The 25,784-nt window shown below is 40.2% G+C and overlaps 2 protein-coding genes across 4 annotated transcripts in view; one reads left to right on the forward strand and one right to left on the reverse strand.

Annotated features, from left to right (window-relative positions):
- The window catches only part of SLC39A9 (solute carrier family 39 member 9), a 50,053-nt gene extending 37,475 nt beyond the window's left edge, over nt 1-12,578 (reverse strand). For 2 of the 3 annotated variants that reach the window (XM_086320057.1, XM_086320055.1), the window contains exons 1-2: nt 12,013-12,221; nt 11,431-11,684 (exon numbers count right to left, since the gene is read on the reverse strand). Coding sequence is in view for 2 of the 3 variants with exons in the window: in XM_086320055.1 (XP_086176181.1) it covers nt 11,431-11,544 (114 nt within the window). In the remaining variant the exon portion in view is untranslated. Of the gene's footprint in view, nt 1-11,430; nt 11,685-12,012; nt 12,222-12,287 lie in introns of those variants that run through there. The other variant, XM_086320056.1, reaches the window with a different exon arrangement.
- On the forward strand, nt 12,072-25,234 carry ERH (ERH mRNA splicing and mitosis factor). The gene is made up of 6 exons (XM_086318899.1): nt 12,072-12,078; nt 12,159-12,324; nt 12,548-12,680; nt 16,076-16,163; nt 20,829-20,949; nt 24,736-25,234. Exons 1-6 carry the CDS (start codon nt 12,072-12,074, stop codon nt 24,836-24,838), a joined length of 618 nt encoding a protein of 205 aa, XP_086175025.1. The 3' UTR covers nt 24,839-25,234.
- Nucleotides 25,235-25,784: the final 550 nt, after the last annotated feature.

The raw sequence follows: 25,784 nt of genomic DNA on the forward strand, positions 1-25,784 counted from the left end.
GCCAACAAAGGTTCGTCTAGTCAAGGCTATGGTTTTTCCTGTGGTCATGTATGGATGTGAGAGTTGGGACTGTTGAAGAAGGCTGAGTGCCGAAGAATTGATGCTTTTGAACTGTGGTGTTGGAGAAGACTTTTGAGAGTCCCTTGGACTGCAAGGATTCCAACCAGTCCATTCTGAAGGAGATCAGCCCTGGGATTTCTTTGGAAGGAATGATGCTAAAGCTGAAACTCCAGTACTTTGGCCACCTCATGCGAAGAGTTGACTCACTGGAAAAGACTCTGATGCTGGGAGGGATTGGGGGTAGGAGGAGAAGGGGACGACAGAGGATGAGATGGCTGGATGGCATCACTGACTCGATGGAGGTGAGTCTGAGTGAACTCCGGGAGGTGGTGATGGACAGGGAGGCCTGGTGTGCTGGGATTCATGGAGTCGCAAAGAGTCGGACACGACTGAGCAACTGATCTGATCTGATCTGATGTTTTCAGTCTACTTTGAAATTAGAGTACATACATTTTTTTACCAAATGAAGTTAAACCTCCTACACTTAACTAAGTTATTTAACCAAGTCAGACAAATCTATGTTTGTTCTTGGAACTCCTTACACCAAAATTTTAAGTTCTGTGAAGGCAGAAACTTTTAATTTACTGCTGAATACTTATAAAGTAGGATCTTGACACATAACAGATTCTTCCCTAAACATATACAAAGAGAATGAATTAAATACCCAGATTCATACAAGGCACTGGGGACTTGGTACCTGCCATTCAACTGGCCCTTAATATCAACAAATACATAAATGCTCTGGAACCTCTTTAGAACACTTGTGCTGGTTAACAGGCCTAACATGTCCCTTCAAAGTGTAACCATATCTAGAATTTTCCGTGGTTATTTGATTCAGAATTTATCCTTTGGCTCAAGGGGTATTAAAGTACATAAAATAAGGAACCATAATAGGATTCCACCACAGTAAATGTGAGGCAACGCAGTCATTTGTCTCATTAATGCAAATACCTTAAATGACATCTTTTTTTCCCAAGAAGTTCAAAACCTGTTTCAATCTTTAGCACTGTTTCAATCACTATTTAGTCACTGCTTCAATCTCCAGCAAACTGATACGAAGATTATTTATTGTACATAACTTTGATCAGGTTGATAAACGTGTAGTAACTTTCTCATGGTCACCTAATTACAGAGGGAACACTTCTGACAGAAACAAAAAATCAAATAGTCAAAAAAATAAGCATAAATGGCACCTCACTCCAGCACTCTTGCCTGGAAAATCCCATGGACGGAGGAGCCTGGTGGGCCGCAGTCCATGGGGTCGCTAAGAGTCGGGTAAGACTCAGCGACTTTACTTTCACTTTCATGCACTGGAGAAGGAAATGGCAACGCACTCCAGTGTTCTTGCCTGGAGAATCCCTGGGACGGGGGAGCCTTGTGGGCTGCCGTCTATGGGGTCGCACAGAGTCGGACATGACTGAAGCGACTTAGCAGCAGCAGCCGTGGGTTACAGTTTCAATTTTTCTTAAAAAATTTTTTTAAATTACCTGAATCATTTTAGACTCAATTTATTTCAAGCACTTGAGATGTGGCTCCATGTTATTTGTACAGCTGTATTCTTTCACACAACTTCACAATTTGTTATTTAATCTCAGAACAGAGTACATGTCAAAATCAAAACGCTGACAAGTTCTCTCCTTTGCTTACGGTAAATCACTGAAAAGCTATATTTAAATGAAGAAGTACAAATTTCACGTGTGGTTCAAGATGAAACGGAGAAGGCAGTGGCACCCCAGTCCAGTACCCTTGCCTGGAAAATCCCATGGACGGAGGAGCCTGGTGGGCTGCAGTCCATGGGGTCGCTGAGGGTCAGACACGACTGAGCGACTTCACTTTCACTTTTCACTTTCCTGCATTGGAGAAGGAAATGGCAACCCACTCCAGTGTTCTTGCCTGGAGAATCCCAGGGAGGGGGGAGCCTGGTGGGTTGCCGTCTCTGGGGTTGCACAGAGTCAGACACGACTGAAGTGACTTAGCATAGCATTAGCATCAAGATGAAAAGAGTTCCCAAAGCAATAGTATCTGTTGAACAAGTGAAATATTTGCTCAAGAGAGGCATGAACTGTGCAATGCCGTTTGTCTGGTGTTATCTCATTTTACAATTTCATGTCTGTAGCTGACTAAGCCAAAGGACTGACCAGAACTATTAATTAAAACAGCAGTTTGTACTCAGTGCCATTAAGCTATCAGCGTAGTGCAAGCTTTGAAGTCAGTTTAGTTTTCTTGGCAGATACCAAGGTAGTTAAATGGTTTTTCTTTCCTTGCTCACAGAAACAGTCAATAAATTGTTTGGTTCAATTAAAGACATGCCAATAATTTTAAAAGCTTTTAATACTGAAGACTGTTTATTTCAATCTCTCTTATACCATGCTCATGTTGTACTGAAAAGCCTCAACTGCAGTTTCCTAAAAAATGAAAGATGCGTCTCTTGTTATAAGACTGATCCCTTCAAAGCTGGAAGCACTGAAGGGATAAAATATCACAGGGCACAAAGTAACTCTTGTTGAAGCAATAAAGGCTTTCTCCATATTCTTACAAATAAACCTGCTTCAAGGAGACACTTCCTTTACCTACTACATGATCTACTGCTAAGTTACAGTAACAGTAACAGTAATCAAGAAAACTCAAATGTGAACTTGATTCTTCAAGTCCTGACAACTGAGACAAGATGTCTAAAAGCATCCTGCCTCTAAGCCGTGGCTGTGACACTAAGCAAGTTTAATATCCTTTTCTGGAAGACAGGATTGCCACTACTAGTACTATCATGTAGGCATATGATGTGAGCACACTTAATACAGAGTAGTTGTCACTAGCACTTATCTCCAACCTCATTGGGAGCATGCCGTAAATGCTTCTAAGCCGCTCCTCCACAAGAATCACAGTGCAAAACCCAGATACTTGGATGAAAGTTCGAGTGAACAATGCTGCATCGTTACCATTATGCCAGTGGCATACAGGTTTCCCTTTCCTAAATTCATTTGCATAGAGGTAATAACAAGCAATACTCGATTGATGCTACTTCTTTCAATCTCGGAAAACAAGACCAACTTGCTTTTCTTTTTGTGAGTCCTTTCTAAAAATAAAACCAAATCTCGTAAGACTGCTCAATGTGACTACAAAAACAAAAGCACACTGATGCATGGGAGAGACCTGGGAAAACACTGACAACGAATATTATTAATACACAAGAAGTTTGATTGAACTGAGAAAAAAATAATTTTTCTCTATCAAATTCAGTTCAGTTGCTCAGTCGTGTCCAACTCTTTGTGACCCCATGAATTGCAGCATGCCAGGCCTCCCTGTCCATCACCATCTCCTGGAGTTCACTCAGACTCATGTCCATCGAGTTGGTGATGCCATCCAGCCATCTCATCCTCTGTCGTCCCCTTCTCCTCCTGCCCCCAATCCCTCCCAGCATCAGAGTCTTTTACAATGAGTCAACTCTTCGCATGAGGTGGCTAAAGTACTGGAGTTTCAGCTTTAGCATCATTCCTTCCAAAGAACACCCAGGACCGATCTCCTTTAGGATGGACTGGTTGGATCTCCTTGCAGTCCAAGGGACTCTCAAGAGTCTTCTCCAACACCACAGTTCAAAAGCATCAATTCTTCGGCGCTCAGCTTTCTTCACAGCCCAACTCTCACATCCATACATGACTACTGGAAAAACCATAGCCTTGACTAGACGGACCTTTGACGGCAAAGTAATGTCTCTGCTTTTTAATAATCTATCTAGGTTGGTCATAACTTTCCTTCCAAGGAGTAAGCATCTTTTAATTTCATGGCTGCAGTCACCATCTGCAGTGATTTTTGGATCAAATTAGCCAAGTTTTAAAAATTAAAAATGATGGTACTCAGTGTTTGTGAGAATACAGTGTCATTTGCATTTGTTGGACAAAATACATTAAGAAAACCTGGTAATATAGACTGAGACTCTTCTTGAGGATATTTATGCTCCTTAATCCTGTCATTCTACTCCTGAGGAAAGAATCTGAAATGTGGTCATAGCATTACACACAAAAATATCCATTCAACACTATTATCATTTAAAAAACCCAACAGTACCATGGCAAAAACTTGAAAACAAATGCATAATAAGAATTTCTGTACATAAAATAACTGAATGTACTGAAGACATGAAAAAGTGCCTAGAGGGAACTCCCTGGCTGTGTAGTGGTGAGGATTCCATTCTTTAACTGCCCAGGGGCTCCGGTTCAAACCCTGGTTTTCACAAGCCACAAGGTGTGGCCAAATGAGGCCAAAAGTGCCTAGAGCATGTTTTTAATGAAAAGAATACCAGGTAAAAGAAGGGGGAATGCAAATATATATATATATATATGTATACACACACAGACACACACACACTGATCAACCATATTAAAAATGCAAACAAACATGCAAAAAAAATGAACGCAAAGAAACAATGTTACTAGTTACTAACTAGTTCCTAACCAATGTTACTAGTGATTTTCCACTGGGATAATATTTTCCTTTCACACTTTATCATGTTTTACAAATTTTCCACAAAGAGCCTCAATTATACAGCTAGGCTTAAAAATTTTTTATTTAGAGGGTATGTAAACAGTGGCTTTGAACTTAAAGCTTGAGGCTCTTCCCTTTCAAGGTCACTGTTAATCATAGCAGAACTTAACACATAAGTTGATACTGTAGCTATTGTTATTATACTGTGGGATTAGAGAGCACAGTGCCCTTAATATGCAGATAGAGACGTTTCCCCTTTTCAAAGTGGTTCTAAACAACGGTGCTTTGAGGTTTTGTAGCAATTTGAAATTTTTTCAGTCCCCCCATTTGTCAGCACGCTGTGACTTGTTTCCTCTACTCGCTGTCCCTCCCCTTCTATTGCTAGTTTGCTCTTTACTTCACAGCGAGCTTAGGAATCAGCAGTCCAGCCCAGAAGTTTGAGACTGGCAGCTCATAAACATAGGTTTTTTTGACCCACACAGCAATGTAATAATACTTGAATTAGCAACCAAAGTATAAAATTTAGAAGATTCAATATTTTCAACTTCTGAAAAGCAGGAAGATTTGGCAATGCCAGGGCTGGTGTCATTAAATGACACCTGCTCTTCTGTGCCACGGCTGACCACAGTTCTCATGACTCCCTGAGACCCCTAGGCACTGACCCTGGAGGTCAGCTACCACATATCATGACACGTGGACCATTTTACCTCACTCCAGGGCTGATTTACTGTTCAGTCTCAGTAGTTACATGATTTTATGACCCATTGTGTGTGCGTGCTCAATTGTGTCCACAACTGAGTTGTGTCTGCAACACTATGGACTGTGGCCCACCAGGCTCCTCTGTCCATGGCACTTCCTAGGCAAGAATACTGGAGTGGGTTGTCATGTCCTCCCCCAGGGGATCTTCCTGACCCATCCATCAAACCTCTGTCTCCTGCACAGGCAGGGGGATTCTCTACCACTGAGTCACCTGGGAAGCCTTTATGACCCATTACCTGGGCTGTATGAGTCAGGGCTCAATTAAGAAATGAAAACCATAAAGTAATCTGAACCAGAAAAGTTTAACAAAAAGAAGAAGAAAAAGTTAAATACTGAGAAAAATACTATACTGGTCTTCCAAGAGGGAGACCAGTTGGAAAAGACCTGGCCTCTCCAAAAAAAACATTCACAGTGACCTTGAAAGCCAACCCCGAAGCAAGACCTTCTCTTTACAGAGAAGTTTCATGATTTGGGGTAGGGAAGGGAGGAGTTTACCCATTATTAGAAGTCTATTCCAAAAGAAAAGGTTTTAAAATTATAATTTAGAGGACTTCCCTGGTGGCTCAGACAGTAAAGAATCTGCCTACAATGCGGGGGACCTGGGTTCAATCCCTGGGTTGAGAATAATTTAGAACAAAGTTATAAAAATGAAAATCTTTAGAAAGTTTTCACAATCAGTACTGAGAATAATCCTCAATGTTTTCTAAAGTTCTTATGTTCTAGATCCATTGTTAAGCCCTGTGCTTATGTTATTTCCTTACATTCTCACAACAATCCTACAAGGCCATTTAACAGAAGAGAGTTGGATGTTAAAACAGTTTGTGCAACACTGATTTTGAACTACACTGTCTCAGACAGTTCCTTTTGAAATGAGTGCATTACTAATTACCTTAAAAACTTTATTGAGATAGGAGTAACACTACTTTCATCTGGATATCTGGATATCTATGGATCTATACTGTTTTAACACATGAAAAAATGTGGCATTATAATCCAAAATCGTCTGCAACAAGTACGGGCTGTAGTAAAGAATACGCCTGCCAATGCAGGAGGCAGCCTGAAATGCAGGACCTGCGGGTTCGAGGCTTGGGTCAGAAAGATCCTCTGAGGAAGGAAATGGCAGCCACTTCAGTATTCTTGCCTGGGAAATCCCACAGGCAGAGAAGCCTGGGGGGCTACAGTCCATGGGGTCACAAAGAGTCAGACATGGCTAAGTGACTAAAACCACCACCACCAAGTACAACATGAGAGGAAGTCTTTGAAAAACGTTATAGCAATATGATCTTTACAACTATAGGAGTAGTTATATGTCTGTTAAATCTCACGATACTACACCTGGGCTTGTATTCTGTATGCCTTTTTTCCCATTTTATTTTCACAAGTATACTGCTCTGCAAAGGAATGAAGTTAAAGATAAAACTGGTCAAGCACCAGAGTTTGAGGAGTGCTGCCCTAGAGCTCTGGGCAAATGCTTTGCTTTCTGTTACCAGCTCTGTTACAAAGCGGAGACATGCTCAGGTAAATGATAATCCTCCGATCACTGATCTAAAATCTCACTCTAGCCATCTGAACTTCACTCATCAGAGCACCTGATGAGCTGTTTATCCTAGGTAATGTTTCACAGGTGGCTCAGCAATAAATAATCTGCCTACAATGCAGGGGGTGCGGGTTTGATCCCTGGGTCAGGAAGATGCCCTGGAGAAGGTAACCCACTCCTGTATTCTTGACTGGGAAATCCCATGGACAGAGGAGCCTGGCAGACTACAGTCCATGGGGGTCACAAAAAGAGTCAGAAACGACTTAGAGACTAAAGAACAACAACAAAATGTTAAGCCACAGGTTCTCAACCTACTTATATAGCATTTTCACGTAGAGCCAAAGAAAACTGCTCAACAGCTGAATCTTAAAAACACAATGTAGTTGCTAGTGTGTCCAATTCCTTTATCCAACAAAACCTTATTTGTATAAAGCATGTTTCAGCTGCTTTTACAAGTTTAATTTTTCTCCTGCTCATATGCTGAAGAAGAAAATATCTTGATTATCAGTCACTTATAAATGCATTTGAGAATCAGAGATTTTGTTCCTTTATTCTAGAAATCAGTTAGGCATGCATGTATGCTGAGACACTTCAGTCGTATCCAACTCTTTGCAACCCTACTGACTGTGGCCTGCCAGGCTCCTCTGTCTGTGAGATTCTCCAGGCAAGATTACAGGAGTGGGTTGCCATGCCCTCCTCCAGGGGATCTTCCCAACCCAGGGACCAAACCCGAGTCTCTTGTGTCTCCTGCAGTGGCAGGTGGGTTCTTTACCATTAGCGCCATCTGTGAACCCCCATTTAGGCATAAGGAAGTTACAAAACCATCAATCGAGAAAGTTGGTTTGGGGACAAGGCATGTTGGAGAAGGTGACTAAGAAATCAATGCCACACATACCTCATGATGGTCAGACATGGCAGACAGATACCACTGCCACAGTAATTTCAGACTACTTGACTTTATCTCATTTCTAAATACTAATCCTGCCATCATTAATGGCTTTATTGATCTTTTGTTCCTGCTCTGAGAAATTCTGAAGAAAAAAGTGCTGAAAGACAAAGTAGTAGTTAGATTAAGAACATGAATAAAAACATCTTCTCATATAAATGAAAGTTAACTACAAGATAAATTAGATTTATTGGTCCTTTTATTTATAAATAACTCCAGTCCCAAAGAAAAGCTACACGTCCTTAAAAAGAAAAATTGTTTAGTCAATGTAGGAATTTGGGGAGCTATTCTCTAAGGATAGAAACTCTGTTTCTTGGTCTTCGTGAATGAAGTTCATTTTTTACAGATTTATTATCTACTAGTTTCACAATCGGAGAAGGCAATGGCACCCCACTCCAGTACTCTTGCCTGGAAAATCCCATGGACGGAGGAGCCTGGTGGGCTGCAGTCCATGGGGTCGTTAAGAGTCGGGCACAACTGAGCAACTTCCCTTTCACTTTTCACTTTCATGCATTGGAGAAGGAAATGGCAGCCCACTCCAGTGCTCTTGCCTGGAGAATCCCAGGGACAGGGAGCCTGGTGGGCTGCCGTCTATGGGGTCGTACAGAGTCGGACACGACTGAAGCAACTTAGCAGCAGCAGCAGCAGCGGCAGCAGTTTCACAATATGTTGATTTATAATAATAGTATAATCTGTCTGGAAAAAAATGCTAATTCCTAGGAGACAAAAATCGCCAGCTGAATTCTAAAATGTCTTTGACTAAGTTATATATAACTTTAATTTTTTTATCCTAACAGCTCAAAATGCATTGGTCCTGCTGTAATAATGAATAGATATGAATGGTGAGTTATAGCATTTCAAGAACTACAGCTGGGGGGATTTCCCTGGTGGTCCATGGCTAAGGCTCCATGCTCCCAAAGCAGGGGGCCAGGGGTTCCATCCCTGGCCAGAGAAGTAGATCCCACATGCTGCAACTAAGACCTAACACGGTCAAAGAAAGAAATAAAAACAAATAAAATAAACAAATAAAATATTAAAAAAAAAAAAAAGAACTACAGCTGGAAAAAGACCATCTGACCATCAATTTAGAAAGCCATAAATGACATATCATACTAATTATCTTTATTAGTGGCCTAGTTAATTACACCACTCATGGACACATTTCCTTAAGTGAGAAAAGAGGATAGCATATACCTGCATATTGCAAAAATCACTGAAAACAGTTTGAGAAAATACTGAAACTGGAAAGGTCTAGGAATTTTATAGAAATAAAAAGTTTTATCAGTCTTTTATTTGAATTAATTATAATTCTTCATAAATGTTATCTCTACTGAGGCTTTAAATATACAAACCAATTTAAACTTCACAAATGTCAGCCCTAATAATGTCAATTCAATTCTAATGTAATTAGAAGACTCAGTCCCTGGTGGCCCAGTGTTAAAGAATCCTCCTGCAGTACTGGAAACCCAGGTTCAATCCCTAGGTCAGGAAGACCCCCTGGAGAAGGAAATGGCAACCCACTCCAGTATTCTTGCCTGGAGAATTCCATGGACAGGGGAGCCTGGCAGGCTACAGTCCATGGGTTTGTTAAGAGCCAGACACGACTGAGCAATTGACACTCTTACTCTTTTTTCATGATTTAGTCAGAGGAGATACAGCACACTCACAAAGTACTGGGCAGGCAGGTAGCTCAAATGAGTGAAGCAGGCTTCACAGCCAAGAAGGACCATGACAATCTACCACTACTCAGCTCTAGCCAACTGTTACTTTGAGGAATAAAGACAAAAAAACAGTAACAATAAAATCGATACTCTGCTAATCTAAAGAAGTAAATCCAGGGACTTTCCTGGTGGCCCTGCGGTTGAAGCTTCGTGCTTGCAATGCAGGGGCCTGGGTTCCATCCCTGGTCAGGGAAATAGATCCCACATGACACAACTGAAGAAAAAAAAAAAAAAAAATCCCACATGCTATAGCTAAAGATCCTGCAGGCCACAACTAAGACCTGGTGCAGCCAAATAAATAAATACATCTGTAGGCCAGATTCGCTATATGGACTACTACGCCTCAAGGGACAGAGTGGCTAAGAACTGTTCTGAGCCAGAAAAATCTAGATCAGCTCTGATTCTAACACATTTCATAAACTTGTCCAAGTTACATAATTTAAGTCTCAGTCTCCTCATCTGTACCTCACTGTTGTTGTTTTTTTTTAATGAAATTAGGTAATGTATATGCTCAAAAAATTGTAGTTCAATGTTATTATTAGATGCTGCTGCTGCTGCTGCTGCTAAGTCGATTCAGTAGTGTCCGACTCTGTGACCCCAGAGACGGCAGCCCACCAGGCTCCCCCGTCCCTGGGATTCTCCACGCAAGAACACTGGAGTGGGTTGCCATTTCCTTCTCCAATGCATGAAAGTGAAAAGTGAAAATGAAGTCGCTCAGTCATGTCCGACTCTTAGCGACCCCATGGACTGCAGCCCACCAGGCTCCTCCGTCCATGGGATTTTCCAGGCAAGAGTACTGGAGTGGGGTGCCATTGCCTTCTCTGTCATTAGATGCTAAAAGAAACCAAAAACAAAAAGGAAACAGATAAGGAGCAGCAGCAATTCAAGTCCCCCTTCTATCTGACTACGGGGTTTATTTCTTAAACTCATAACACCTAGTCCCAACTTTTTTCTCACCCACAGGCTATTTTCTTTACCACCAATGCCTTCTCTTCCCTCAGGTTAACTCAAGGTCTACCTCACAGCTCATCTATACCTTTCCTTTACTTCAGACCATTCTCCACTTCCCTTTTCTTTGAAAGCACTTTCAGGACTGACAGTGAAACTATCTTACTGTTGAACATCAAGGTATACTTAAGAAATCCTGAATGCAGTAGTTTTTCTCCCCTAATCTTTGAGCACTGTGCAAGCTGTGAACTCCTTACAACAGCCCAAAGAATCCATCTGCACTTCCATTGAACAATACGTTTATCTATCTTTCTTCCCTGTTAATGTTCCTTCAAGTGATAATAAAGAACCAAAGAAATTAAAACAAAATGTCAAACCATACTAACAAAAAAATTCATTTCTAAGAAAACAGATTTGAAAACAATTTCAAAAACCTATCCAATGTTCTCCTTTAAAAGGAAGTTTGAGTTAAGAACAATCTAGTTTTTTTCCTTACTTCATTCTAATTACAAGTATCCAAAAAAAAAAAAACCTTTTCCCAAAAAGCTATGCCTGATTTTCTCAAAAAGAAATTATATTGATTTCAACTCATATGAACAAACAATATTCTTCATGTATATTTTGACAGCAATCCAGAACCTTGATTCTTTGAAACTTCTGGGTATCAAAATAGCATTATGGTGTCTTTCCCGGAAAATGTACAGAGTCCCAAATTTTGGTATTCAATTTCAGGAAGTTCAGAGTACCCAAGGATCTTCAGTGGATCCACCACTTCCCGCCCCTACCCCTCTCCGTTAAGAACTCGTGCTAAATAAGAGGTTTGTTTCTATTATTAAATGTTTTGCCTCTTCTGAAAAAAGTCATCCTTAAGAAGACCTTTAGCTCTGCTATTAAATGGGGAAGCAGCTTCCCTTTCAACTGTTACTACTTCCTAGCTGCCATCCTGACAGCTGATAGAAAATAGAAAACTGTGCGCTTACCTCCGAGAAATTAACAGCCAAAGGAATGATTCCAGCCACGTAACATCCCACCAGCATAGCCAGAGACAGCAGGCTAATGGAGATGAAATCATCCATTCTGCTTCCTTTATTCATCCAATACCACTAGTCTATAATTTTTCGGGAGCTCGGGTCCTTAAACACGTGTGATTGTTCCAAGAGAACAGGTGGACTTTCCAGTTCTCGTCCTCCCCACCGGCAGATGCGTTCACGAGGCACTTCTCTCTTGAACGTACCTGTAAAGAGCCCGCCTTTTGCTGATACTAGAGTCAACTTTCAGCAATCTTAGGTCCCAGCCCGTAAGTTTTCATATACCAGTCACTGGATTCCCATGGGTTAACAGAGATGAGAAGTCAATGGGAAACTATACGAAGGAGCTATTGGTTCAATCGTCGGAATACGGGCAGCACAATGGGCCTACTTCCTCCACAAGCAATGTTCCCGATGGCAGCAAGAAAAGGACGAAAACCCAAGTGAACTAGTTCGTTCTCCCTGCTCCCCTATCTCCCTGGGGCACCCCCGCAGGTGATCGCCCACCCCCCCCCAGCTCCGGGACCAGCCCACCAATCACAGCAAACTCTCCTCCAAGTCTAGAGTGGGGAAAGGAGTCCTGCAGGCCGGTAATGGCGGGTAGTGGAGTTCAGCAGTGAAGCTGATACAAAGCTGTCTCTACCCTATACCCAGTGCTGCCCATGTTACTCCACTCCGAGGGGCCTTGACCCGGAGCCACCGATACTACAGCTGCCATGGCCGCCAAGTGGCACCTCTTCATTACATCCACTTCCGGATTGCCTTACAGCCCCCTCCTTTAGAAGGGTACTTCCGGGGTTACAACCGACCTATGCCCCAGGGTTCTTATACAGCCGCCATTTTTGAGTGGGGCCACTGAAAGATGGCTTGTGTCACTGTCTATACCGGTGATCACTTTAGCCGCGCATCTAATAACGCGAATACCGAAGATCGTTTCTAGAAAAAAGTGCTTATTTTTCAAGTTCCGATACGTTTCCTGTGTGCTTCCTTTCCCTTAACCAAGATGGCTGAAACAGAGTCACTCTCTGCTCTAGCTGCCGGAAAGCTGTGAGCCTCTATGGTCCGAAAGGTTCTTTCGCGGTGCGCCTCTGACGACTTCCGGCGGCTCCTCTCGCGGGGATTGGCTGTTGGCGGCGTTGCGGGTAAGCTCGTGTGCGGCGGCGGAGTCGGCATCGGCTGCAGCGGGAGACTTTGGCGCGATGGTGAGAAAGGCCTAACCGGCTCCCCGAACCCCCAACCCCCGCGGGGCGACCCCCGCCCATACATCTCCCCACCCCATCCAGCGCGAGCTTGCTGCTGCTCGGCCCTTCAGCTTGTGTGTGGGGCTCCCCTTCTCCTTCCCGCCGCGGAGACACTGGGCCTGGCGCTAGGCCCCGGGTCCCGGGTCCGCCCCGCGGTTGCGCGCCGGCCTGCTGGCTCGGGCGAGGCGTGCGTTGCGGAGGTTGCTCTTTCTTCCGACTGCTGCTTGGTAGAGGCAGGCATGGGGGCGCTTCCCTTTTCCTCCAAACGCCTCAGCCTACTATAGGAACAATGGCCGAGGGATGTTTGACAATTCCGTCCCGAAGCTGACAGACTGAATCTACTGCATCCCCCGTGTGGACCGGGAGGGAACATCTTTGCTTTGTAGCGTGCTTTTCCGACCATATACCCTTTTGTTTTTCTGGGCTCTGCCTTTTTTTGGAAAAAATACATTTTCCCTCTTTTCTAAGACCTTTAGAGGCCGATCTGGTGTCCCCCCACCCCCCAGCCATCCATCCTGTGCTTATCTTTATAGTCTTTTGGGTCTGGAAGCTGAAAAGATAGATTCAGCTCAGGGTCCACTTTGCTTAGAATCTGAGTGGAATGGGTGGGAAGGGTTGTTTTTTTGGCTTGTGTGTGGATTTTGTAATCTTCAAAAAGGAGATGCTCACGAGGATTCCAAGGAATCGTGGTTACTTCCACACTTCAATTTTCGTTTTCTGGTTGCTGCAGATTAACAAATCATGCAGCTGTTGTTAACAAGGAACTTTTTCAGGTCGTAGTTTTCTGGATTGAGATAGGTTAGTGTTTGACCCAACATAGTCTCCCAAGGAAGACTGGGAATTAGGAGATTGGATTTCCAGTTCCTGTCTTAACTAGCAGTGTGACCTTGAGCAAGTCATTTCACTTCGGAGTTTCCTTCTTTCTCTGCCTTTATTTGGTATTATTTTTAAATGCTTAGATTAAAATCTGGGGATATGACAGCAGTTAATATGAACACCCCATTATCATTGAGCAGTTATCAGTTATAATTCTTTATCATTTCATGTAGAATTGAAAATTGAAATTTGTATTTAAAGTGAATACTGGTTCAAAAGTCTGAAATATTGGTTCAATTTCTTTTCTTTTATTCTTCCTTTCTTTTTTGGTAGTTTGAGAGATGCATTTAAAACTCAAGAAGCAATTGTATGTATTGTAGTATTTCTGTAACAGTAGAATGACTATTCTTAGGGTTCATGTTTGTGAGACTTTAAAAACAGATTAACTCTTCATTAGAGTGAATCATAACTGCTTGGTAAACAGAATAGGATATTATTAAGGTAATTCTGCATAACTTTTTTTTGTGATTTAGGTTTCACAATGTTATCTTTCTATTGTGGCAGATATATATATATATATTCCTGTATGTACTTATATTTTTATTGCTTACTTATTTATTACTGGTCATTCCCCTAAGAAAGAGTAACCTAAGGAATGCCGGACCAAATCTGTTCAGAAGAAGGAAAAATCTGATAATTTTGTTTACAGTTTTGTAAATTTAGTTATTCCTTGTTCCTAATTTTTAAGCTTTGCTTTGGGCAGTAAGTATTAAGAATAGTAAACTTAGTTCAGGTTCACTTTAAGGGTAAATATAAAAAGCAGCCATTGTATAGCCATTTTCATATCTTTACTCTTAAGTGAATTGGTCCTTTATTTCTCATTAAAATAAGAAAATTAATGTAGTAGCAACTGGTCTGCCTAGCATGTGGGACAGGTCCTTTTACGGGAATGTTAGTATAGTTTCTATAAAATTACTTTCTTCTCAACATATGAGCCATTGAAACTATTGATGGTTTTTAAATAACCAGTAATCTAACATTCTGTTTTCCCTGACTTTTGATCACTATTTAAGAAAGGCCTTGACTGTGTTCAGGTCTTTATAGGTGAGAATTACTTTTCATCTCTTGTCATCGAGTTCTATCTCAGATCCTCTCAAACTTTTAATCAGAATGACTCACTTCTTGATGAAGAGGGAGGAGTATGAGAAATTCCTTTTTTTGTGTTCAATGTTCTGTTTGGGCGGGGGCAGTGCTTATTCTGAAGCTCTACATATCAGCTATTTCAGCTGCAGTTTGTTGGTCATTAAAAAGTCTGATCATTTCAGAACGTTTGGTTCCTGTCCTTAAGAGGTTTGTTTGTTTTTTATTAAAAACTAGTACAGCAGAAGAGAAGAATATGTTGTTCAGTCGCTCAGTCGTGTCCAACTCTTTGGGATACCAGGCTTCCCTATCCTTCACCATATCCCGAAGATTATAAATAGTTTGATTTAGCATTGGGTTTACAGTGAGGTTACATCATATTTGAATTTAGTGAACCTTACACACTTGGCAAAAAAAAACCAGAAGGGGTTATACTTTCAACAGACCAATGTTCTGAAGATATTTTTAGTTGTCACACATTGGGAGGAGGGCGTGGGAGTGCAGTATTTACTGGGAATAGGCTAGGAATACTGTCATCCTTCAATGCACGGGACAGCCTCTGCAACAAGGAATCTTCCAGCCCCTGATGCAATAGTGCCAGAGTTGAGAAAACCTGAAATAGACCCACGAACAAAAGCCTGCTCCCCATTGAGGGTGAGATGGAAGATGAAAGGATCTGCTGTTCTGTAGGCATATTCACATTTCCTGTGTCATCATCCTCTAGCTATTTTGTGATTCTAGTGCTTAAAAATACAATATTTTAGTATAACACAACCCCTTATAGTGAGTCACCTACTGGGTGAATAATTTAATGGATTTTCTAGGGTAACGTTAACTGTATATACAAATTTTACATTGCCAGTTTATCTTACACCTTTAATATTTGAGTCTAATCTCTGGATAAGATGTGATTTCACTGTAGTGCTAAAGTTAGAAAAAACATAGATTGATAAAGTGCTTGTAATCATTATAGTGTTTTCCTTTTTTTCTCCTTTCATCAACCCATATCTGTTTTCATTAGGAACCTAATGGGATTAGAGTGACCAGTGGAGATAGAACACCCAAGCAGGTTTATAATCTGGCTGGGAAGAAAGGTGCAAAAGAGAAAAAAACGGTACAAGGTAGTTTATGCTGAGAATTTAACAGGCAGTAAGTGCAATAAGAGTTTGAGACAGCAGTTGTTAAGGACTGGGAGATGAAGAGACCTTAGAGAAAAGTTGTGAATCCAGTTTCTGGCTCTGCACTTGGGCAGAGGCATCAATATTGCAGAAAGAGCACTCTGATTAATAGTGTTTTAATAACCAACGAAAATTGTATGGTAATGGGGATTTTATCCCATACTATGAATTTGTCAAATACTGAGTTAGAAACTTACATTGATATCATTTTTCCCTCTGCAGTCTCACACCATCTTGCTGGTACAGCCTACCAAGAGGCCAGAAGGCAGAACTTACGCTGACTATGAATCTGTGAATGAGTGTATGGAAGGTGAGTTTAAACACTAATCAAAGGGTAGAAGTCATTGACTTTGTTTTTGGGGGTGGTGAGGGGATGGGGGCTGGAGGTGGGATGAGCTATAAAGGCTCTGGCCCCCACGCTAGCTGGCATCCACACCAGCTGGTCCATGCTTGCTCCCAGGGTGAGAGTGGTAAGTGCTGAGACTCTCAGGTGTCTTGAGTTTGTTTACCTGACGTTCACTATTATGTTTACTTTTTAGAATCAAGCTCATATATATAGTGAGTTTCCCAGGCCTCTGCTTGTTTTGTAAATATTCTTTGTTTGTTATGTATTATTTTGTTACTGTGCTGTGTAAATATTTTACAGGTATCCCTTATATAGTCTAGTTAAACTCAATAGAGTTATTAAAACAGGCTTGAGAAACCTAATAGTGCCTACACAACCTAATAGTCTAGTTACTAAACAAACATGAAAAGCTAAGGTTACAGTCCATCAGAATGTTAAGAAATAAAAACTTAGCTCAGTGAATAAAGGTAAATGGAACCAAATCAGTATAATTTATTGTACATTTGATAAGCTGGCACCACCCTGAAGGGAGGTATTAACCCTCAATAAACCATTAGATGAGAGCACATAGATTGGATCATCACAAACTGGATTCATCCCATGTCCTTTCATTACATCATTAGATCATTACATCCAGTAAACCATTTGTGTACACCCTGCACCCTTTCTAGCAAATTGCACATGCTTCACCTCTTCCTGCAAAGATTTTATAGAAATATAAAATTTGGTGCTGGCATGTCCCTGGAATTGTTGATTATCTGAAGCTAATTGGATTAGGCTTAAAAATCTCTTCTTAAAAAAAAAATCTCAAAACCAATGGTGGGTAGACCTCCATGGGACAAAAAGCTACTCATAATCAGAGATGGCTCCTCAGATTCTATTCTAATCTTTAAAGATGAGCAAAGCTTTTGTTCTTACCTTTTCTCAAGTCCCTTCCTCTCCTGATAGCCTTACTTGCCATTAAGGTAGACTTCGTGCACACACTCTAGATTTTTGCTTTATCTATATTTATTATGTTTGGCCTTTGATTCTGCAATACTCTTTACTAACCTTTGCTGATTTTAGGGAAACCTAACTTAAAAATTAATACACTTAATTTCTAGAGCAGTTGTAGGTTTAAAGAAAAATTGAACAGAAAGTACAGAGGGTTCACATGTACTTCTCCCTATCCCCAGTTTCCTCTATTAATGACACCTTCCCTGGTAGTCCAGTGATTAAGACTGCTTCCAATGCAGAGGGCTCAGGTTCCCCTGGTCAGGGAACTAAGGTCCTGTATGCCACACACACCCCTCCCTGCCCCCCCCCCCCAAAAAAATATGAGGTATGGTACATTTGTTACAGTTGATGAAGCAGAGTACAGTCCATAGTTCGTTTTGGGATTCATTTGAGGATTCATTTTTTGTGTTGTGCAGTGCTCTGGGTGTTGCCAAATGTGTAATGTCATGTATTCACCATTACAGTATCTTACTGTAATGTTCAGGATATTCTCACTGCCCTAAAAATCCCGTGTTCCCCTAGTCCTCCCTCTTCACCTCACTCCCTGCTACCTCCATTGTTTTGCTTTTTCCAGAATGTCATAGATTAGAATCATTGACATGTAGCTCTTTTCAGACCAGCTTCTTTCACTTAGCAATGTGTTTAAGTTTCTTCCATACCTTTTTGTGGCTTTTTAGCTCTTTTTTTCTTTTTAAATTAGAAATGATGGTTTATTTTCCATTTTAAAAGTTAGAATGGAAGTACTGGAAGCAGTTCTCACACAGTGGTTGCCAAATTGTAATTTTCTTTCTTATTTTTCTTTTTTATAGTAGTTAATATTTGTCTGGAATACAGAGCTTTCCCTCCCCTCATCCCTTTTTTAAAATTAATAGATTTAGTTTTTTAGAGTAGTTTTGGGTTTACAGGAAAATCGATTAGAAAGTACAGTTCTGTCATAACCCCTGCTTCACTCCTCCAGTTTTCCCAATTATTTACATCCTGTGTTAGTGTGGTACATTTGTTAGAATTGTAGAATCGGTACTGATACATTATTAACTAAAGTCTAGTTTGCATTAATGTTCACTCTTTGCTTTGAGCATTGTATGGATTTTGACATGGGCAACGACATGTCTAATATTTAGTACCCTGAAAATACCCTGTGCTCCACCTGCTCACCCATCTCTCCCCTAATCAGCAACCACTGATCTTTTTAATGTCTTTATAGTTTCATCTTTTCCAGAATATTGTATGGTTGAAATTATAGTATGTAGCCTTTTCAGATCAGCTCTTTCACTTCAGTTCAGTCGCTCAGTCGTGTTTGACTCTCTGTGACCCCATGGACTGCAGCATACCAGGCCTCCCTGTCCATCACCAACTCCCAGAGCCTACTCAGACTCATGTCTGTCGCACTGGTGATGCCATCCAACCATCTCATTCTCTGTTGTATGCTTTTAAGATGTCGCCATGTCTTTCATGGCCTGGTAGCTCATTTCATTTTGTTGTTGAATAATACTCCATTGTATGGGTATAACACAGTTTGTTTATCCATCACCTGTTGAAGGATATCTTGGTTGCTTACGGGTTTTGTCAGTGAGTAAGCTGCTATGCACATTCTTGCGTAGGTTTTTGTGTGGACCTAAGCTTTCGGCTCCTTTGGGTAAGTACTGAGGAGTGTGATTGTCGGATCATACGGTAAGACTGTATTTAGCTTTGTAAGAAGCAGACAAGCTGTCTTCACATGGCTGTATCATTTGGCATTCCCTGCAGTGATGAATGAGAGTTCCTGAGGCAGCATTGGGTGTTGTCAGTGTTTTGGATTTTTTGCCATCCTAATAGATGTATAATGATGCCTCATTTCAGTTTGCAATTTCCTCACGTCATGATGTTGAGCATCTTTTCATAATGCGTATTTTCCTCCTGTATGTCTTCTCTGTTGAGGTGTCTGTTCATATCTTTTGCCTGTTTTTTAATTGAGTTTTTTGTTTTCCCATGTTGAGTTTTAGGAATTGTTTGTATATTTTTGATAATAGTTTTATCTCAGTGGTCCCCAACCATTTTGGTATCAGGAACCAGTTTCATGGAAGACAGTTTTTCCATGGACCGTGGGGGATTGAGGGGCAGGGGTGTCTGTGTGTGGTTTGGGGATGATTTGAGGGCATTGCATTTATTGTGCACTTTATTTCTATTTTTGTTATATCAGCTCCATCTCAAATCATCAGGCATTCGATCCCAGAGGCTGGGGCCCCTGTTTCATCAGATCTATGTTTTGCAAAGATTTTCTTCTAGTCTGTGGCTTGTGTTTTCACTTTCTTTGACAGTGTCCTCTGAAGTACAAAAGGCCTAAATTTTGATGAAGTCCAGCCTATCTAAGAAGCTTATCCAAAGTCACAGAGATTTGTGCCTGCATTTTCTTGCAAGAGTTTTATAATTTTGACCTAGATTTCAGTTCCTGGGCCATTGTGAGTGACTTATGCATGGTGTGAGTTTCGCCTTTTGCATATGAACGCACGGTTGTCCTAGCACCCTTTGTTGATAAGATACTCTTTCGCTATTGATTGACTTGGTATCCTTTTGGGAAAGCAGTTGACCATAAATGTGAGGGTTTATTTGTGGACTCCTGTTTCTATTCCATTAATCTGTATGCCTGTCTTCATGAATAAGCAGTACCACACTGCCTTGATTACAGTTTTGTAGTTTTGTGATGAGTTCTGGAATGAGGAAATGTGAGTCTTTCTTCCAACTTTGTTCTTTTTCAAGATTGTTGTGGCTGTCCTGGACCCCTGTATTTCTGTGTCAAGTTTAGGATCATCTTGTCAGTTTCTACAGAAGTACCTCAGGTTTTGTCATGGATTGTTGAATCTAGATCATTTGGGGGAGTATTTAATATTAAGTCACCCAGTCCACGAACTTGAGATAGCATTCTGTTTAGTTAAATCTTTACTGTCAGTGACATTTTACAGTTTTCAGTGTGTCTTATGTCTTTTTTATTGAATTTATTTGTAAGAATTCTATTCTTTCTTGATGTTCATTTCATTTTCAGTGTTTTTATTGTTGGGGTATAGAAATACAATTGACTTTCGTATATTGATTTTACATCATGCAGTCTTACCACCCTCATTTATTAGTTCTAATAGTTTGTGTTTTGCAGTTTCCTTAAGGTATTCTGTATACATTTATAGAGATAGGTACACTTCTTCCATTCCAGTGTGAATGCCAATTATTTCTTTTCCTCGCCAAATCACGCTTACTAGAGCCTCCAGTGCAATGTTGGGCATGACACAAGTGACAGGAGCCGGTATTCTAGGCTGACTGGGAAAGCATTGTCTTTTGCCATTAAGTATGATGGTAGCTGTGGGTTAGGGCCACAATGAATTAATTTTCCTGGTTTTTATTTCCTTTCCATTCACCCTTTCTATTCAGGAACTCATAAGTGATATTTCTGATCACAGTGTAGTGAACCAAGCTTTATTAAGATAGCTTTTGATAACTCTGTGGTTGACTATTACTTTTTATTAGGAAATTTATGAAATCAATTTGGAGGTACACAAAGACCTATATGAACAGGGTGGGACAAAGTATTGTGATATAAGCACGTAACACTACTCACATCTAAAGTGCATACAATTGTAAGATCTTGGTTTTCCCCTCTCTTAGGTGTTTGTAAAATGTATGAAGAACATCTGAAGAGAATGAATCCCAACAGCCCCTCTATCACATATGATATCAGTCAGTTGTTTGATTTTATTGATGACCTGGCAGACCTCAGCTGCCTTGTGTAAGTATTAGCCACCATATCTCTTAAATTGTGTTTTTACCTTGTTTGTTTGTTTGAGGTGATTTATGCTATTAGGAGCTCACTCTGCATGACATAGATCTTTGTGTTTTACCTGTGATGTAGTAATTAATATTTCTGCCACACGTGGCTCATACATTGTCAACATAAAGCTGAAGGCACAAGAAAATCTTATGAATTTTGCTAATTGATGCAGTTAGTGTGCATCCGCCTTGAACCAAGAACTTTGTTCCTTAAACTAAATAATCTTTTACTTATTTTTCCCCAATTATAGTCTTTATCCTAAAGCAATTAGCTTTAAATTAAAACTAAGATTATTCTGTTTTCAAGATTTTTTTAAATATACGTAGGACTGAAATAGAATTTAAATTTCACCTAATGTTGATCATGTATATTTTGGTATGTTAGAATGAGTTTGTTTGTATGTTTGACACTTAACTTTTCTATTCTCCGAGTTTTGTCAAATTAAATTTTTTTCCCCTAACATTATGCTTATTATAATTTCTATAGTAATTACTTATCACCACTGTTAACAAGGAGCATGTGAGTCTATAATACTTCATCTTCTCAGCATTGTTGGAGAGACCGAGTGTTAAGTACAGCAGGTTTTACAGAGGAAAAGTACCTTATAATGAGAGCTTCAGTCACCAGGCATATTCATTATGTGTCAGATACTACGCTACAAGAAAAAAACATTTTTCAGGGGTGAAAATCATGTAGGCCCTACTCTGAGGCACTTGGGGTTTCAGCACTGGGACCAAGCTTGGGCTTGCTGTCTCACAAAAGATCCAGATGAAAATAAGCATTTCCTTGGAAGTTTTGAGTTCAGTTTTCTTCACCTCTTCATTGTGTTTCAGTTACAGTCATTTGACTTTGCTCACTCAGAGTATTTAAGTGATCCAGTTCTGGTCTTTAATGAAATGTGTTTATAACGTGATAATTTTATTATTATTTTGATATGAAAACTCAAAAAATTTTGAGGCCAATAGAGCTGTATATATGTCATGCTGTGTTGGTTTGTAATGTTTATAGTTGATCTGTTTATTGCCTGACACACAGAAAGAGACACATACACGTTCATATAACATTTATTGAGTGCCAGTTATGTACCATATGTGTTCCAAGGCACTGAGGATTGCACAGTGAATAAATCAGTCTAAAATGAAGCCTGTGAAGCTGCAGAAGAATAAATGGAGGGTGAGGAGGAGAGTAGAGGTAGTTGAATTTGGTGGACCAACCCATTCAAAAGTATTGATACTTCTTATTTTTGGTAGATCAAATGAATGAGGACTGAGAATTGAAATTTGGTATAGCCCTGTGGAAGTCTTTGATGATTTCCAGAGCAGTTTTAGTAGAATGAAGTGTAAGTGTGAAAGTATTAGTCGTTCAGTAGTGTCCAACTCTTTGCAACCCCATGAGCTAGCTGTAGCCCATCAGGCTACATAGAATTCTCCAGGCAAGAGTACTGAAGTGGGTTGCCATTCCCTTCTCCGGAGGATCTTTGTGACCCAGGGATTGAACCCAGGTCTCTCTCATTACAGGCAGATTCTTTACTGTCTGAGCCACCTAGGAAGCCCTAGAGTGACAGCAGTAAAATCTTTATATATTCCAGTGAGTTAGTAAGAAGAGAGGAATTGTAGGATGCCAACACAGACAACTTTTTTGTAGAATTTGGCTCAAAAGGAGAGGAGGGAAATGGGGTTATAGCTAGAGAAAAAAATACTTTTTTTCCCCCTTTAATTTTGTTTTTAAGGTGAGAAAAATAATGGTATGTTGGCAGGCTAATATGATGTAGTAGAGGGAAAAATTGATGGCTTTAGATAGGATCTTAGACAATCCATTAATAGTAAAGTAGGAAAGGCAGGCGGTGTGGTAGAAGCTTGGGAAGGTTTTCTAATGCCTTTAGATACTTCAGGAAAATAGAAAGGAGGACGCCATTTGGAATTCAGGGTGAGGGAGGAAGTATCGGAGGTTGTGAAAAGAGGTGAGGAATCTAGGAGGGTGAAGGGATTAGGGAATGTGATTTAAGAGGTACTTGATAGTGAATATAAAATTAAAATAGTCATGTAGAAATTTTATTTTCCTGCACTCTTAATCTGAAGAGTTACAGTGAGTTTATAGATTATTTCTCACTGTAACAAAAGGACGTTAGTAAAAAGCCAAAATGTTCTGTAAAAGTAGAGAGCTTGTGCATTTTACTGAACCCCATTCTGACCTTACCATTCAGGGGAAGACTTTGATAATGGTGTAAAGCATTCCTGCTTTGGAGTTTGTTTCTCTTCAAAGATTGGATTGTAGCTCAGGGATGACAGGAGGAGTGGGTGAGAGGAGGGGATATGTGTATACACACCGTGGACTCACTTTGTTGTGCAGCAGAAACTAACAATGTTGTAAAGCAGTTAAACTCCACCCACCCACCCCCCAAAAAAAAAAATGGATCATAGGTTTCTAGCTCAGTTGTTCACAGATAATAAGAACTCTGGTCAGGAGTGTTTAAGCTTTTACTCCTTGCCTGAAGTCACTTAGCTAATAAATAAGTTGCTGTTTTGAGCTTTGGTTTCCTCCTTTATTAAAAAGGGATAATAATTGTATCTACTCACAGAGTTGTAAATAGGATTGAGTTTATTCAGATGAGTGCCCAAAGCAATACCTAGGAGTTGGCAACTTCTTTGTAGGCTTCTCTGTTGGTTCAGATGGTAAAGAATCTGCCTGCAGTGCTGGAGATTCAGGTTTGATCCCCTAAAGAAGGAAATGGCTACCCACTCTAGTATTCTTGCCTGGAGAATCCCATGGACAGAGGAGCTTGGTGGGCTACAGTCCATGGGGTCGAAAAGAGTCAGACACGACTGAGTGATTAACACTTCTCTTCTAACACTTAGAGGTATTTACTGTCATTTGTAGTTACATGTTTATAATTTTTTTTGCTGAGAACCTAAAAAATGATAGTGCTCATGGCCTTGAAACACTGTGATGTACTTTGTGTTTCGGCGATCTCTGCTTGCTTATTATCTTCTTTTTTTTATACTATAGCTTTAGTTTTTTTACTCTAAAAAATGAATTTATTGCTTAACCAGCAATTTAGCTGGTTGTAGTTGTTCAGTTGTAGGTCAGTGGAATATTTCTATTTTTTGTCCTCTAAACATACCTTGAGTGAGTTGTCTATTAAGTGATGCATTGTACTCCAAAAACCCTGGAATCCTGTTGAGTTTCATTGCTGATGTTACTCTTTGTACTCCAGACTCTTCTCAGCCTCTAGCATTGTTCATTAATAAGCAAATCCTGAAATACTGGATGTATATAAAATTTTCCTTACGTTAATGCTTTCCAGGGAAGAAATCTTTGTGGTAGCAACATATTTTTAAAGGTCCTTTTTTTTACAGTTGATTCAAAGTAAATATAGTAAATCTAAAGTTTTTGTTAGTTTTTTAATCACTGAAGGAACCATAAGAATAGTTAACTATGAAGGAGAAGGAATACATGGTTTCTGGGCACACTTTGTCAAGAAGCAGATGTGTAACACACTGAGCATTTAACTTAAGATCTCTAGACCTCAGTTTCTTTTTCTGCTGTGAGATTGTACTAGATGATCTAAACTTCATATTGCATAAAATTCAACAGTTATGTAATCATCTGTTTTACGTTTTCATTATGTTCATGTATGAACATGTGCACATCTGTGCCATTCTACAACAGTTAACAATTTCCAGTTTTTAAAACATGACGGTATTTGACCATTGTAACTTTGCTTATTATCCTTCTGTTCCTCAGTTACCGAGCTGATACCCAGACATACCAGCCTTATAACAAAGATTGGATTAAAGAGAAGATCTACGTGCTCCTTCGTCGACAGGCCCAACAGGCTGGGAAATAGTTGAGTTTGCAAGCATTAGGGGGACGGGGGTGGGCTTGGAACACAGGTGTGTGCAGTGTGCTGTAGTGGAAGTTTTGTATTATAGTTATCCTGTTTCCATTTTGGTATACCCTAGCCAGAATTGAATGTATTAGATAAAATGTGATGCTCTTGTTCAATCTGAAAACCCCTTTGCCCCCCCCCCCTTTTTTTTTACTTAAACATTTTTATGATGATTTAGATGGAAGTTGGTTTTTGTCAGTTAACGTTGGTTCCAGTCCCTCAAACTGTTCATACCTGCTTTATAACATCCACTGTACTAATCCTCCTTCAAGTTGGAGTGGGGAGTGGAGGCGCAGTTTAGTTACGTCCTCAAGATAAAGTCTTGGTGAAAAACAAATAAATGTTCTTTAGTTATATTTTTCCCCCTGAGTGATTTTTCCCCCCCTTTTTTTGTGTCTCTGATCTGAATTGGGTATTCTTGTAAGGCATTATCAGTTTCTAAACCAATAGCCTGCTACATGATGAAGTTGAAGAAAGCACATATATGTGCTGAATATGTTTTCCTGTGGCTATATGAAGCTAAAGAGTTTTTACCTTATTTTTCATAGTTTTTCCCTCTTGTAAGTGAATCTCAATTGTATCTCCAAGGTTTACACCTATTCTTGATGCAAACATGATGAAACACTTTCTGGTGACATAGTTTATCTACAGCAGCAACCAGGTTAATTCCTTAGCCTTGGTGAAGTATGTGGACATTCCCTGATTCTGCTGGTATCACACTTCACCAATGGCTAACAATAACTCCACACACTGTAAGATGGGCAGTTTTTTTGGAGGCTTCATGACTGGCCTTATATGCTTGTTTTATGCAGAATGAAATTATATATGTAGCTGTAGTTAATATTTCACTGTGAATCAGCCGATATTAAAAAATGTTCTCACAGAAAAAGAAATAGATCCAAAA

The sequence above is a fragment of the Bos grunniens genome, chromosome 10 (assembly GCF_055505025.1).
Source record: "Bos grunniens cultivar Pamir isolate PY7600 chromosome 10, Bosgru_T2T1.0, whole genome shotgun sequence".
Lineage (NCBI taxonomy): Eukaryota > Metazoa > Chordata > Mammalia > Artiodactyla > Bovidae > Bos > Bos grunniens.